Source organism: Solanum pennellii, chromosome 3 (assembly GCF_001406875.1).
Source record: "Solanum pennellii chromosome 3, SPENNV200".
In the NCBI taxonomy this organism is placed as follows: domain Eukaryota; kingdom Viridiplantae; phylum Streptophyta; class Magnoliopsida; order Solanales; family Solanaceae; genus Solanum; species Solanum pennellii.
The window spans coordinates 56,172,576-56,187,582 of NC_028639.1; the positions used below are offsets into that span (position 1 = coordinate 56,172,576).

At 36.9% G+C, this 15,007-nt stretch overlaps 1 protein-coding gene across 1 annotated transcript; it reads left to right on the top strand.

The window, feature by feature from the left end:
• The first annotated feature begins 239 nt into the window (after positions 1-239).
• Positions 240-702, top strand: LOC107013949 (14 kDa proline-rich protein DC2.15-like). The gene has a single exon (XM_015213824.2). It carries the CDS (start codon positions 276-278, stop codon positions 603-605), a length of 330 nt encoding a protein of 109 aa, XP_015069310.1. The 5' UTR covers positions 240-275; the 3' UTR covers positions 606-702.
• Positions 703-15,007: the final 14,305 nt, after the last annotated feature.

Below are 15,007 nucleotides of genomic sequence, written 5' to 3' on the forward strand. Positions count from 1 at the left end.
TAGCTTAGCACTATATATAGACGCTATGGCAAACCCTATTCTGTAATTCTGTTCTTGCCTCTCCATAATAAAACTGCTCTCCCTCTTCCCCGTGGACGTAGCCAATTTATTGGTGAACCACGTAAATCTGTTGTCTTGTTTTTCGCGTTTATATTTTCTCGTATTATCTCGAATTCCGCATAACAAACTAGTATAAATAGCCATCGTTGCTAGCACATGAATTCAATCATTAATTAAACTGCGTAATTAATTAGGCCTAACCTTAGCTTGTTGACATGGCTTCCAAAAATCAGGCCTCTATTATCCTTTTCTTATCACTTAATCTCCTCTTCTTTACTCTTGTAAGTGCAGACTGTTCAACTGATATTTTGAAATTTGGGGCATGTACTAATATACTTAATGATTTGGTGGGTGTAATTATCGGGACTACTCCAACTTCGTCATGCTGCAGTTTGATTGGGGGACTGGTGGACCTAGAGGCCGTGGTTTGCTTGTGCACAGCCATAAAAGCAGATATTCTGGGAATTCATTTGGATATACCAATCTCTCTAAACATCCTTCTCAACGTCTGTGGAAAGAATTATCCTACTGGTTACACTTGTTGATTGAAAAATTATTATCTGCTCCATGGACCTCTTGTTCAGAATAAGTAAGCTTTGCATATATATAAATGCAGCTTCATCATTTCACTTTACTTACTTACTAGTTCTGTCATGTTCATGTATCTTTACCTTTATGGACATGACAACTCAATAAATAGAATGTTGTTTTTATCCACATTGTTCGTAGCCACAAATTCATTTTATACTTTTTCCCGCCAAATTTACATAGAACGTTTTCATTTCTCTAGATACATTTAATCGCAAGCAAAAATTGATTTAAAGATATATGACACTTGGGCCTAACTCAACCCCAAAAGCTAGTTCATAACGAGAGACTATCCTTGATAGACGACTATGTACTTGATTATCACTCAAACTCCATTAACACTACTCACTGGAGAAACTTAAGTTAAGAAGAGAAAAGAGAGATTGATACGATGCGTGATGATCTTGATTGTCATTATCGTTATGCATAATTTATATTCTACCGGATAAAATGAAAGTCTATCTCGATGTGTTTAGTACGGTCATGAAACACCAAATTGGTGCAACTTGTAGTGCACCATTCGATTCCTTCACTAAACCGGTCAACCATACTACCTATGAAACTGCTTTGGCCATGCTGATGTATGTACGCAACTTCTGCTAAGCTTCTTGATACTACACTTTGCTTCTTTGATTTCCAAGAAATCAATAAGCTTCCATGTTTAACAAAGAACTCTAAAACTGACTTTCTAGTATTTGGACAAGAGGACCGTCACAAGAAAGTGTTAATGAATTGCAGACTTGACAACTCAACAAAATCCTCAGAGTTTGTTCTCTCTTGATATATTTCATGACCCTTACTAGGTAGTTCTAAGAACTGACAAGTGTTTGTACAACATAGGTTATATAAGACCTTGTTAATGTCAAATACAACATTTTCCCTGATATTTAGTCTTATCTTCTAGCATATCATCATAATTTTTCTGCATAAATTCTTCAAGATCCTATGTAGTTACATTTGTATTAACTTGATGATTGAAAAATTATTATCTGCTTGTGAACGATCGATCGACCTCTTGTTCAGGATGAGTAAGCTTTGCATACATATAAATGCCGCTTCATCACGTTACTTTACTTACTTACTAGTTCCATCACGTTCATGTATCTTTACCTTTTTGGACATGTCAATTCAATAAATAGAATGTTGTTTTTATTCACTTTATTCGTAACCACAAATTCATTTTATACTTTTTCCGTCTAAATTTACATAGAACGTTTTCATTTTTGTAGATTCATTTAATCGCAAACAAAAATTGATTTAAAGATATATGACACTTGGGCCTAACTCAACCCCAAAAGCTAGTTCATAACGAGAGATTATCCTTGATAGACGACTATGTACTTGATTTTCACTCAAACTCCATTAACAATACTCATTGGAGAAACTTAAGCTATGAAGAGAAAAGAGAGATTGATACAATGCGTGATGATCTTGATTGTCATTATCGTTATGCATAATTTATAGTAAACAGAATAATTAAGATTCCAGCACTAAAAGATAACAATTTCGTGATTGAAAAATTATTTTTTTAATATAATAGGTGGGTATTAATGATGATTTAATTTCTACTTAAAAATATAATTATTATTTTAATTATTTTTGTAACTAAATATAAACAATTCATGTTAAATAAAAATGCAGCGATATGATTACTTTTATTTTTTACCGAAAGAGATAACTTTGTGACCTAATATAATTCTTATAACAAATTTAATGCTATGTACTATTTAAATTTGTGCTTAAAACTGTTTGTTGTTAATTACATGTCAATTCCAATTCCTNTATGACATTTGGACCTAACTCAACCCCAAAAGCTAGTTCATAACGAGAGATTATCCTTGATAGACGACTATGTACTTGATTTTCACTCAAACTCCATTAACAATACTCATTGGAGAAACTTAAGCTATGAAGGGAAAAGAGAGATTGATACAATGCGTGATGATCTTGATTGTCATTATCGTTATGCATAATTTATAGTAAACAGAATAATTAAGATTCCAGCACCAAAAGATAACAATTTCGTGATTGAAAAATTATTTTTTTAATATAATAGGTGGGTATTAATGATGATTTAATTTCTACTTAAAAATATAATTATTATTTTAATTATTTTTGTAACTAAATATAAACAATTCATGTTAAATAAAAATGCAGCGATATGATTACTTTTATTTTTTACCGAAAGAGATAACTTTGTGACCTAATATAATTCTTATAACAAATTTAATGCTATGTACTATTTAAATTTGTGCTTAAAACTGTTTGTTGTTAATTACATGTCAATTCCAATTCCTTAAAGTACACAATGTAAATAAAAAATCATTAAAAAAAATCGTTTGCTAATTACATTTATAATAATTTGGTGAAAACATTTTGAATACATGTTATAACAGTGATATAATATTATTTATTAGAAAAAATTCCTTAAATCTACTTAAATATTCAAGATAGTAAATGCAAATGATTCGATAAAAAATAGTAACACAATTTCTTACATGTTTCCAATTGACTTCTAAAAAAATTAATTTTTAAGTCACTATCCTATTAAAGTAATACAACTTAATGATAAAAATGAATTTATTTTATTGAATTTTATTTTTAGTATCACACGTAATTAGAAAAAGAAAATATTACTCAATAATCATGCGAGGCGGGTGGAAAATGAAAAAATAATTATTATGCGGGGCAGATGAAAGTTCTGCGGGTTAAGCTCAACACGCCCAGCCCTATTATCATCCCTCTCTTTGTGGTTACATTGTTCTGGATTCGCATGTTGTTGCTCGTCATGTTCTCATTAGTGTTATCCATTCGAGTTTTTCCTTCTCTGAATGCCCTCATATTCAATTTTCCCGTGAGAGGAGAATCCTCATATTCCTAATAAATCCACAAACTTTCAGGAATTTAAATTTCTGATCTCAATAGAGAGGTGTATTCTCTCATCATCGCATTAGATGTTACTTTAAGTATGGGTCATATATCTATTCTTGGGTATCTGGTTAAAACTATAGCACTACTATATATGATCTTGGAAGAAGAGCATGAGTTCACATTGATGGACATAAACGACTCACATAGCTTTTGATAATGACAACGTGAACCAGGTTCACATAATATACACTGGACTACAACAAAAAGGCGGGTAGAGTTTGCACCTCCTGTACAAAAGTAAAAAACACAGTTTCAAAATAAGTACTCCGAGTCAAAGAAGGAAAGCAGTAATAATAAAAGAGTACTTGGCAAATAAAGAAAGAAGCAGACAAAGTTCAACAAGAAAAATGATAAGTTTTATAGAAAAAACAAATAGCTTTGCTTATAGAAGTTGAAGAAGGCAAATTAGTGTTTGGTTTTAACAAAATCTGAATGGTAAAAAGAGAAGAGAAAATGGAAAAGTGAGAGAACCAATTTTGGAGGAAAAGTTATTTGCAAAGTGCAAATGAAAAGTCATTTTTCCCATATTAGTAGAAGAAAGGAAAATGTTGTCCTTATATTAGAAAACACTTCATTTACTTCTTAAAGAGTTAAGAAGAATGTGCCCCTTGCCCGCCGTCGTCGCTCGACTTTGAACTTGGATTTGGATTTATATTTTATCACGCCCCGAGCTATCCCCGAGACGCGGACTCGGAACCTAGGACCACAAGTGATCCCAAGCTAACCCTGCTGGCATGATCATGCGTATACTAAAGATAATAAACTGATGCGGAAGGTAAATCATAATTTAAAATGAAAAGATGGGGAATGCCCATATTCTATAACTGAGATATTTGAAAATAGATGAGTTTAATACAAAGAAAATATTAACTCAATGCTAAGCTGAAATGAACTATGTCTGAAATAAGCCTCTAACTGACTAGAAATGCTGGGACAAGCCCCAGCTAAGTCTAGCAAAAACTGAAACTAAATGACTAAAGACTGAAATGAACTCATTATTGTTGTCCCGGAGAATAAGGACTAACCAATGAATTTGCTGAACTGGAGATTGGAAATCGATCTAAGCGCGATCTGGATACTGAAAACCTGATCCTACATCACGAGAAGATGTAGCGCACGTATGCGTCAATACTTGAAGGTACTGAGCATGTATGATAGTGTAAAGCTCAAATAAAACATAACTGAACAAGCACAAAAGCAAGTACAGTTATCTCATCATGATATACTAAATGCTGAGGTGACTGAATGCACTGACCAATTTATAACATGCTGGAACCGAATACTGAATATACTGATAAATTGTCAATGCAAGAGAGTCTGACTGAACTGTCGGAGCTACTAATAACCGATAATAAAACAACATGAGCTAAATGTGGAGTACGATGTATACGCCCAATTGAGAGGACCCAATATACCCTGCTAGAGTATAAATTCGTGCTGGCATGATCACTAAACTGATTTCCTACAGAGGGGACTTACAACCTACTTGGCTAGTAGTTCTGGGACTAATTGGGTACACTAAACCCTAGTCTAACTCGGTGTTATGCTACTCCCCAATGAATAAAGTGATTTAGACATTATGACTGAATTTCTATAAATACTGGATAGCTCAAAACTAAACATGCAAACTGAGAATGCAACAATTATTCAGTTAATTATGTACTAATAACTGAGGCATGTAAATTTAAAGTAACTGAAGTATCTGACCTAGCATGTGTTATTTAAGAACTAAAGAAATACATAGTTAGGGTTCGGAAATTCATGCAATAATCTGAGTAATAACAAGGAAATCTGATTTGGAACATATAACTAATTAATTCATGAAGTTATGTTGAAGTTCTAAAAACCCTAGGTCTAATCATAATATGGGAATCACGAATCTGACTGAAAACTAGGGACCCAATGGGTGAAAGGAACCCACTAGTGAAATCCCACATGCCTGGTAATGAAATTCAAGGAGAAATATTAAGATTTCGGGCTGGAACTGCTTGAACTTGCTGCGTTCTTGAATGAGGGTTCTTGACCTTTTTCCCCTTTCTTGCTCTAATTTTGTTAGTTTTGATTTAATGATTTGACTTAGATAAGTTTTAGTTATGTTTCTAGGCTTAAAGTGACTAAAATCTGATAATTTAGGGTCAAAACAACGTATCGTAGGGTTTAAACAAAGTGGAAAAAGACCAAAAGTCCCATGAGATAATTGTTGTCGGACCAAACGACGACCTGGGCTGACGGGCTGTCGTTCAATCGACGTGCGTCGTTTGGTCCGTAGGTTGGGTTTGTTTGACAGGCCTTTACTAAAATGGGCATAACTTTTTACTCGAAGGTCTGATTTTAGCAAGGTTGGTGGCTATGAAAAGATAATTCAATTATCTATCTTTGGGTATGTCATGAGACACCTAATTTATTTTTTACTAAGAGTTATGACCATTTGAAATTGACCCAACAATATTTCTCCCTAACTGACTGCTAACTTCCACCTATGGTCAGACCTACGGACTGTAGATCGAACGATGGTCCGTACTAGTCAATCTTGGTTCTTGTGGGTGTTGATAGACGGACACAAACTACGGACCTAGTCTGACTTACGGATCGTAGGTCTGTCCGTGGATCAACACTTAGTCATTTTTTTCTGGGTTGTATTTTGGGAGAGTTTCAGTCATAAAAAATGGATGTGCAGTACGGGCCATGGGTCAAGCTACGGTCTGTAGATGGTAACCGTCGATTGCGCCTACAGATTTTTTGAAAAGCTGATTTCTGATCTGTATTAGATACGGGGTGTTATATATTTGGATTTGAATGTGATTGATTATTAATATTTTTGGACAAAATTTATTTCATCAACCTCATTAATTAAACTTTTTCTCTAATTTATTTTCTCTTACAAATTAATTGAGGATGTTAGTTAATTAGTTAATTCACAGAATTAATTTAATGTAACATGATTTATTTAAATTCACATTGAAAGGACGCGTTCCTTTGCCGCAAGTGGCTATAAATAAGAGGTTAGTTTCGTTTGTAAAAATATTAAAAAACAATTCCTCTCTGCATACATTTTCTCTAATAAACAAAATTGTTTATCGACTCAATATGTGTGCGCTCTTGTTACTGTTCTTGCGTTCGATGAAGTTATTGAAGTTTAAGGTACCGCTACTTCTCTTAACAAGTTAATCCGTTTTATCTTTGGAGAAATTAATCTGCAACCTGGGGTATAGTGTAGATATTAATATCTTCAGGAAACACAGTGATTGTTGTAGACTCGGATTTACAGTATTTCATCTATTTTCTGTTTCTGTATTTTTTGATTAACTTGAATACAGGAGGTAACAATCTTAAGAAACTTAATAGTTTATGTATTTGTGGTTTCTAGAGATTTAAATATTTTTGGTTTTCTACTTTATTTGAATTTTTAAATTCATTCAATTAACGATTAAAAGAATATAAAAACTTTATCGTTAAATCAGAAACAGGTTGTATAATGATTTATTCTTTACAATTAGTATTTCACATACTAAAATCGTCTTTCATTTGTGATGGAAAAATGACTAATTCAAGTAAAGTAAATGTTGGAACAGTCAGTGCTTCAACAGTAAGTGTTGCAACAACATCGGTTACACATCGTTCAACTGTTGCCCTAGCATCGGCGAGAAATCTGCAAAGTTTTCTGGATTCGGCTTCAAGAGATGGCAGCAGAAAATATTCTTCCATCTCACTACGTTGAGTCAAAAGAGGTTCATTAATGAGAATGTTCCTATTGTGCCGGATGAAACTCCGCCTGAAGAACGATTCTTGGTAACAAAAGCATAGAAGTATTCAGATTTTTTTTATAAAATTATATTCTGAGTGACCTGCAAAATGATCTGTACAATGTGTACAGTAGTGTCAAAACCTCAAAAGAACACTGGAATTATTTGGAAAAGAAGTACAAAATAGAGGATGTCGGAATGAAGAAGTTCATTATGGCGAAGTTTCTGGACTATAAGATGATAGACAGTAAGACCGCCATTACCCAAGTTCAAAAACTGCACGTCATAATCCATGATCTCCTTACTGAAGGTATAAATTTATTTAATGCCTATGTTGGAAATATTAAGTTTATTCTTAATATTCACATAATAATTAATGTAGGATTGGTTGTGAATGATGTTTTTCAAGTGACTGTCATTATTGAGAAGCTACCTCTATTGTGGAAGGACTTCAAAAATTACTTGAAACATAAACACAAGGAGACGACTGTTGAAGATCTCATAGTAAGATTGAGAATCGAAGAGGATAACAAGGATGTAAAAAAGAGGTCACGTGGTAATTCAACAATATCTGAAGTAAATATTATTGAAGAAGATCACACAAAATTAAAGAAAATAAAGAAAGCATCTGGTCTAATAAACAATCCTCCTAAGGAGAAATTCAATGGAAGTTGCTTCAATTATGACAAACGCGGTCATAGGGCTACTAAATGTTGGGCTCCCATGAAGGAAAAGAAGAATAAGGATTAAGCAACGATGACTGCCGCACCCTCCTACTCGTCGGGGCTTGGCACTTTCCCCGATCGTCGGGTGTAGGCCGCGCATTTAAGCGCCATCCATTTTCGGGGCTAGTTGATTTGGCAGGTGTGTTGTTACACACTCCTAAGAGGATTTCGACTTCCATGACCACCGTCCTTCGGTCTTAATTAATCGACCAGAAACCTTTGTGAGATCTACATTAGCGTGCAGTTTGGCACAGTAACCCGGCTTTCGATTCATCCCGCATTTCCAGTTTTGCTTTCAAAAAATGGCCCACTTGGAGCTCTTGATTTTGTGGCGCGGCTCAACAAAAAGTCGCACCGTCCTACCTATTTAATGTTTGAGAATAGGTCGAGGGCGTTGAGCTCCCGAGGCCTCTAATCATTGACTTTACTTGATAGAAATCGCACGCGAGCTCTAGGTATCCTGAGGTATAAAGGCATGCTGGCGAGAATACTAAGCTGATTGCCCACAGATGGGACTTACAACCTACTCCACTAGTAGTTCTAGGCCTAATTGGGTACACTAAACCCTAGTCCAACTTGATGTTATGCTACTCCCAATGAATAAAGTGATTTAGACATTATGAATGAATTTCTGTAACTACTGGATAGCTCAAAACTAAACATGCAAATTAAGAATGCAACAATTATTCTAATTATCATGCATTAATTACTTAGGCATGTAAATCTGAAGTAACTGAAGTATCTGACCTAGCATGTGTAATTCAAAAACTAAAGAAATACATACCTAGAGTTCTGAAATTAATGCAACAATCTCAGTAATAAAATGAAAATCTGATTTGGAACATATAACTAATTAATTCATGAAGTTCTGTTGAAGTTCTAAAAACTCTAGGTCTAATCATGATACGAAAATCAAGAATCTGACTTAAAACTAGGGACCCAATGGGTGAAAGGAACCCACTAGTGAAATCCCACATACTTGGTGATGAAATTTAGGGAGAAATATTTAGATTTCGGGGCTGGAACTGTTGGAACTTTGTTGCTTTCTTGAACTAGGGTTCTTGACATTTTTCTCCTTTCTTGCTTCTAATTTTCTATGTTTTGATTTAATGATTCGACTTAGATAAGTTTTAGTTATGTTTTTAGGCTTAGACTGACTAAAATCTGATGATTTAGGGTCAAAATGACGTATATTAGGGTTTAAACGAAGTGGGGAAAGACCAAAAGACCCCTGAGTTAATTGTTGTCGGACCAAACGACGACCTAGACTGATGGGCCATCGTTCAATCAACGTCCGTCGTTTGGGTCCGTAGGTTGGTTCTTTTCAACAGACCTTTACTAAAATGGGCATACTTTTACTCGGAGGTCTGATTTTAGCAAGGTTGGTGGTCATGAAAAGCTAATTCAGTTATCAATCTTTTGGTATGTCATGGGACACCTAATTCATTATGCTAAGAGTTATGACCATTTGTCCCCTAACTGACTACTAAGTTCCACCTACAGACCGTAGATCTAATGACGGTCCGTGCTGGTCAATCATGGTTCTTGTCAGAGGCTGATGTACATGGGTGTTGATCGACATACACAACCTACGGACCTAGTCTGACTTATGGACAGAAGGTTTGTCCGTGGATCGACACTTAGTCATTTTTTTCTGGGCTGCGTTTTGGGAGAGTTTTAGTCACAAACAACATATGTGCAGTACGGGCCGTGGGTCAGGCTACGGTCCATCGATGGAAACCGTCGATTGCACCTGCATATTTTCTGAAAAGCTGATTTCTGGTTTGTTTTAGATTTGGGGTGTTACATTATCTCCCCCTTGGGAACATTCGTCCTCGAATGAAGACTAAACTAGCTGAAATATAGGGAGAAAGCTGCAATCCCTACTACCAAACACCAACAACTGAGTTTATGACTGAATTGAGTTCCAAGAACATGCAACTACGCTTAAAATGCAAGTACAAACTGAGGGAACATGATTCTAAGGCTGAATTCACGCATGAATGACTGAAAAACTTATGAGGAACTATTACCTCAAGCTGGAGTGGAATCGGAAGGAAAGAGGTGAGGATACTTGGCTTTCATGGCTCCTTCTGCTTCCCAAGTAGCTCCCTCTACGGACTGACTCCTCCTTTAAACCTTGACTGAAGCGACTTCTTTGTTTCTCAACCTTCTAACCTGACGGTCAAGAATCTCGAATGGTACATCCTCATAAAAAAGACTATCTTTCACTGCCACACTCTCTAATGGAACTACAGAGGGTGGATTACCCACACACTTCTTCAAGAGCGAGATGTGGAAGACCAGATGCACTGCTGCTAATTCTTTTGGAAACTTTAACTCATATGCCACCTTGCCAACCCTTTTCAAGATCTTGTAAAGGCCTACATATCTAGGACTGAGTTTCCCTTTCTTACCAAATCTCATCACTCCTTTCATAGGTGACACTTTTAGAAAAACCCAATCATCAACTTCGAACTCTAGTTCCCTTCTACTTACATCTACGTACGATTTTTGACGACTCTGGCTTTCTTAAGTCTATCTCTAATGAGTTGCACTTTCTCCATAGCATAAAGGACTGAATCTGGCCCTATCAAAGTTGTTTCACCTACTTCAAACCAGCCAACTGGAGATCTACATCTACGCCCATACAAAGCCTCATAAGGGGCCATCTTAATGCCAAAATTGTAGCTATTGTTGTAAGAGAACTCAATCAGAGGAAGGTGATCATCCCAACTACCTTTGAAATCGATCACACAAGCTCTCAATATATCCTCTAGGGTCTGAATGGTACGCTCTGCATGTCCATCCGTCTGTGGATGAAATGTTGTGCTAAGGTTAACTTGAGTACCAAGACCCTTCTGCAATGACTTTCAGAAATAAGAGGTAAAATGAGGACCTCTATCTGAGATGATATACAAAGGAACCCCATGTAACCTCAAAATTTCATTAATGTAAAGCTTGTCATAGTCCTCTGCCGATTCAGTAGTCTTGACTGCTAAAAAGCGAGAAGACTTAGTCATCCTATCAACTATCACCCTAATGGAGTCATGTTGTCTGCAAGTACGACGTATCCCTGTGATGAAATCCATATTGATCACATCCCACTTCCAAGTAGGAGTATCAATCTCTTGAGTCATAACTCATGGTTTCAGATGTTCTACTTTGACTTGCTGACAATTGGGGCACTTACTCACAAAGCCTGCTATATCCCTCTTCATGCCATTCCACCAAAAGACTTCCCGCAGATCGCAGTACATCTTAGTGGCACCTGGATGAATAGAATATTTGGAGTTATGTGCTTCTGCAAGGATATGCTTTCTCAACTCACCCACATCATGAACACACAATCTACCCTGGTAGCGAAGTACACCATATCCCCCTTGGGAGAAAACCTACACTCTTTGATTGTGGACTGCACTCTTAAGTTCAACCAAAATTGGATCGTTGTCTTGCTTTTCCTTAACCTCCACTACCGAAGAAGATTCTGCCCCATTCTGAATTGTTACGCCACTGTCTGATATGCTCATAAGGCAAACTCCTAAGCGAGCAAGCTTGTGAACATCGTTCACTAGCTCCTTCCTTTCTTCCTCAACATGGGCTACACTACCCATACATATTTTACCAATAGCATCTTCTACAACATTCGCCTTAGCAGGATAATAATGTACACTCATATCATAATTCTTAAGGAACTCAAGCCATCTCCTCTGACGAAGATTCAACTCTTTCTAGGTGAACACGTACTGAAGGCTCTTATGATCAATGAACACATCTACATGAACACCATACAAGTAGTGTCTCCATACATTGAGTGCAAATACTACTGCTTCAAGTTCGAGCTTATAAGTTGGATAGTTCTTCTCATGAACCTTAAGTTGCCTAGAGCCATAAGCTATAACCATATCTCGCTGCATCACAGACAACCTAGGCCAACTCTGTATGCATCACAATATATCACATAACCATCTAAACCCTCTGGTAGAGTTAAGACAGGAGTTGTAGTTAATCTAGTTTTCAATTCTGCAAAGCTTTTCTCACAATCATCTGACCATTGGAACTTGACCATTTTTTGAGTCAACCTAGTCAATGTTGAGGCTATGGATGAAAATCCTTCCACGAACCTTCTGTAATAACCCGCTAGACCTAACAAACTTCTGATATCTGTAGCAGAGGTAGGTCAGGCCCATTATTTCACTGCTTCTATCTTCTATGAATCCACTCGGATCCCTTCGCTAGATACAATGTGACCAAGGAAAGCAATGGATTGCAAACAGAACTCACATTTGCTAAACTTAGCAAATAACTGGCAATCCTTGAGAGTCTGTGGAACAATTCTCAAATGACTCGCATGTTCTTCGTCATTCCTAGAGTAAATGAGTATATCATCAATAAAGACGATAATGAACAAGTCCAAGTACTGTTTGAATACCATGTTCATCAAATCCATGAAAGTTGCAGGAGCATTGGTTAGTCCAAATGATATAACTACAAATTCATAATGACCATACCTAGTTCCTAAGGTTGTTTTCAAAATGTCACTATCTCTGACTCTAAGCTGACGATAACCCGATCTGAGGTCTATCTTTGAGAAATGGCTAGCACCCTGAAGTTGGTCAAACAAGTTATCAATCCTGGGGATGGGATACTTATTCTTGATTGTGACTTTGCTCAACTTTCTATAGTCAATGCACATTCAGAGAGAACTATAATTCTTCTTTACGAACAACACAGTGCACCCCATGGTGAAATACTAGGTCTGATGAAGCCCTTATCTAGAAGGTCTTTGAACTGCTCTTTCAATTCCTTAAGATTTGCTGGAGTCATTCCAAAAGGAGAAATAGAAATAGGTTGGGTATCTTAAATGAGATCGATTCCAAAGTCAATTTCCCTTTCGGGAGGGTCTCTGGGAAGATCTTCAAAAAACACTTCTGCAAACTCAAAGGTTACTGGAACTGACTCAAGAGTTGGGGTTTCAGAGCTAGAATCCTTAACCGAACTAGATGATAGAGATAACCCTTAGAGATCATCTTTATGGCCTTAAGGTAAGAAATGAATCAATCCATAGGAGCTAAGATACTACCCTTCCATTCTAAGATTGGTTCGTCTAGAAATTGAAAACGAACAATCCCAGTTCTACAATTGACTGAGGCATAACAGGAATGTAACCAATCGATGCCTAGAATGACATTGAAGTCTACCATTTCTAACTGTATATGATCTGCTGAGGGAGACTTTCTGAGAGACTGTGACATGGCAATTTCTGTATATCTGTCTAGCTATAACTGGGTCACCGACTGGAGTATAGTCTGAGAAAGGTTCTGAGAGAGTTTCCAGACAAACAGTGAATTGGACTGTTATGTAAGGAGTTACAAAAGAAAGGGTAGCCCCTGGATCTAAGAATTCATAAACATCAAGGTCAAAGACTCGTAACGTACCAGTGACTACATCCAGATAACCTTCCTGATCCTAGAGAGCTGAATAGCATACAACCTGTTCTGGCACTGACTGCCACCTGTACCAGATGAGTTACCCTGCTGAGTGGGCGACTTGCTATTGCTGATGAACTTGTAGACTGAGCTCTACCATTGACACCTCCTTGACCCTGTCTAGAAGCACAATCCCTCAACCTGTGACTAGACTGACTGCACCCAAAACATCCTTTTTTCCCGTAATACACTTGCCCAAATGGCTCTTACCACACTTAGGGAAAGTGGGGTAAGTCTTGGTGCCTGAAAAATTTCCCTGAGACTTAGAGCCTGGTGCTCTAACCTTTTGTTCATACCTGTTCTTGGAGGATGGAACACTAGATGACGAAAGGGATGGAGCTGAAACCTTTTGCTGACTCTGCGAGAAATTTCCACCACCCGATTTCTTCTGAGAATAGTCATAGTTCCCAGTCCTAGACTTCTTATTCTCCTTAGCATGTTCCCTAAGCTTATTACCCTCAACCTGCTGAGCATGATTCATAAACCTAGAGATGTTCATAATCCCAGTAACATAGCATTTTTGCACTTATTTTTCACCAAATCCGACACTCCATACAAGGACTTATTCATCTGAGCCCTGGAGTCTGCAACCATGTCAGGAGCATATCTGGAGAGTTGGTTAAACTTGAGCCCATACTGTTGGACCGTCATGCTTCCCTGCCTTAAGTTCATGAATTCCTGAGCCTTTGTTTCTCTCAACTCTATTGGGAAAAACTGTCCAGAAAGGTCTCACTAAAGCAATCCCAGGTAATAGGAGCTGCAGTTGTACCCCTATTTTCCTTCCACTATGGCTGGCAGCAGAACTGGTAGGTCTCGAAATTTGGTCAGGTCCGTCCCGGTCCATTACCGGTTCGGTTCTATTCTTGTTAATCCCGGTAGGGACCGGTAAGTTCCGGTTCTTGGACAGGTAACGGGACGAAAACTGGGTTTTATCGATTACTCCCGATTCCGAACCCGGTCCGATTCGGTACGGTCCAATCCAATTAAAATTTTGTCATTTTTTAAATTTTTTACCATTGAGAGTCGTTGGGTAACGGCTAGTGGGGCGCCCCAATGATTCTTTTACCTTTTTTGCAGCCAAATACACCCCCTATCCCCTATAAATTTTTTAATGCCTAAAGTTTTAAAAATTACACTTTAATCCCTTTTTTTACCTATAAATACCCCTAAACTTTCATTCTTTTCAATCACAAATTCACAAAATCATCTTCTATTCTCTCAACTCTCAACTCTCTAGTTCTCTACTCTCTAATCTCTCAAAATTGTTGAAATTCCGGTTTTGGTCTTTGATGTTGGATTTGGAGCTTCAAAGTTCAACTTTCCACTTTCCACTTTCGGCTTTAGGCGGTCATAAAAATCTACTTTTTTAAGTAGATGTTCGGTACATTGATTCCAACTTATAATTTACATCTCATTTATATTGCAATAATTATTTATTTATTTTTTTATTAATTATTTGGTTGCATTTCAT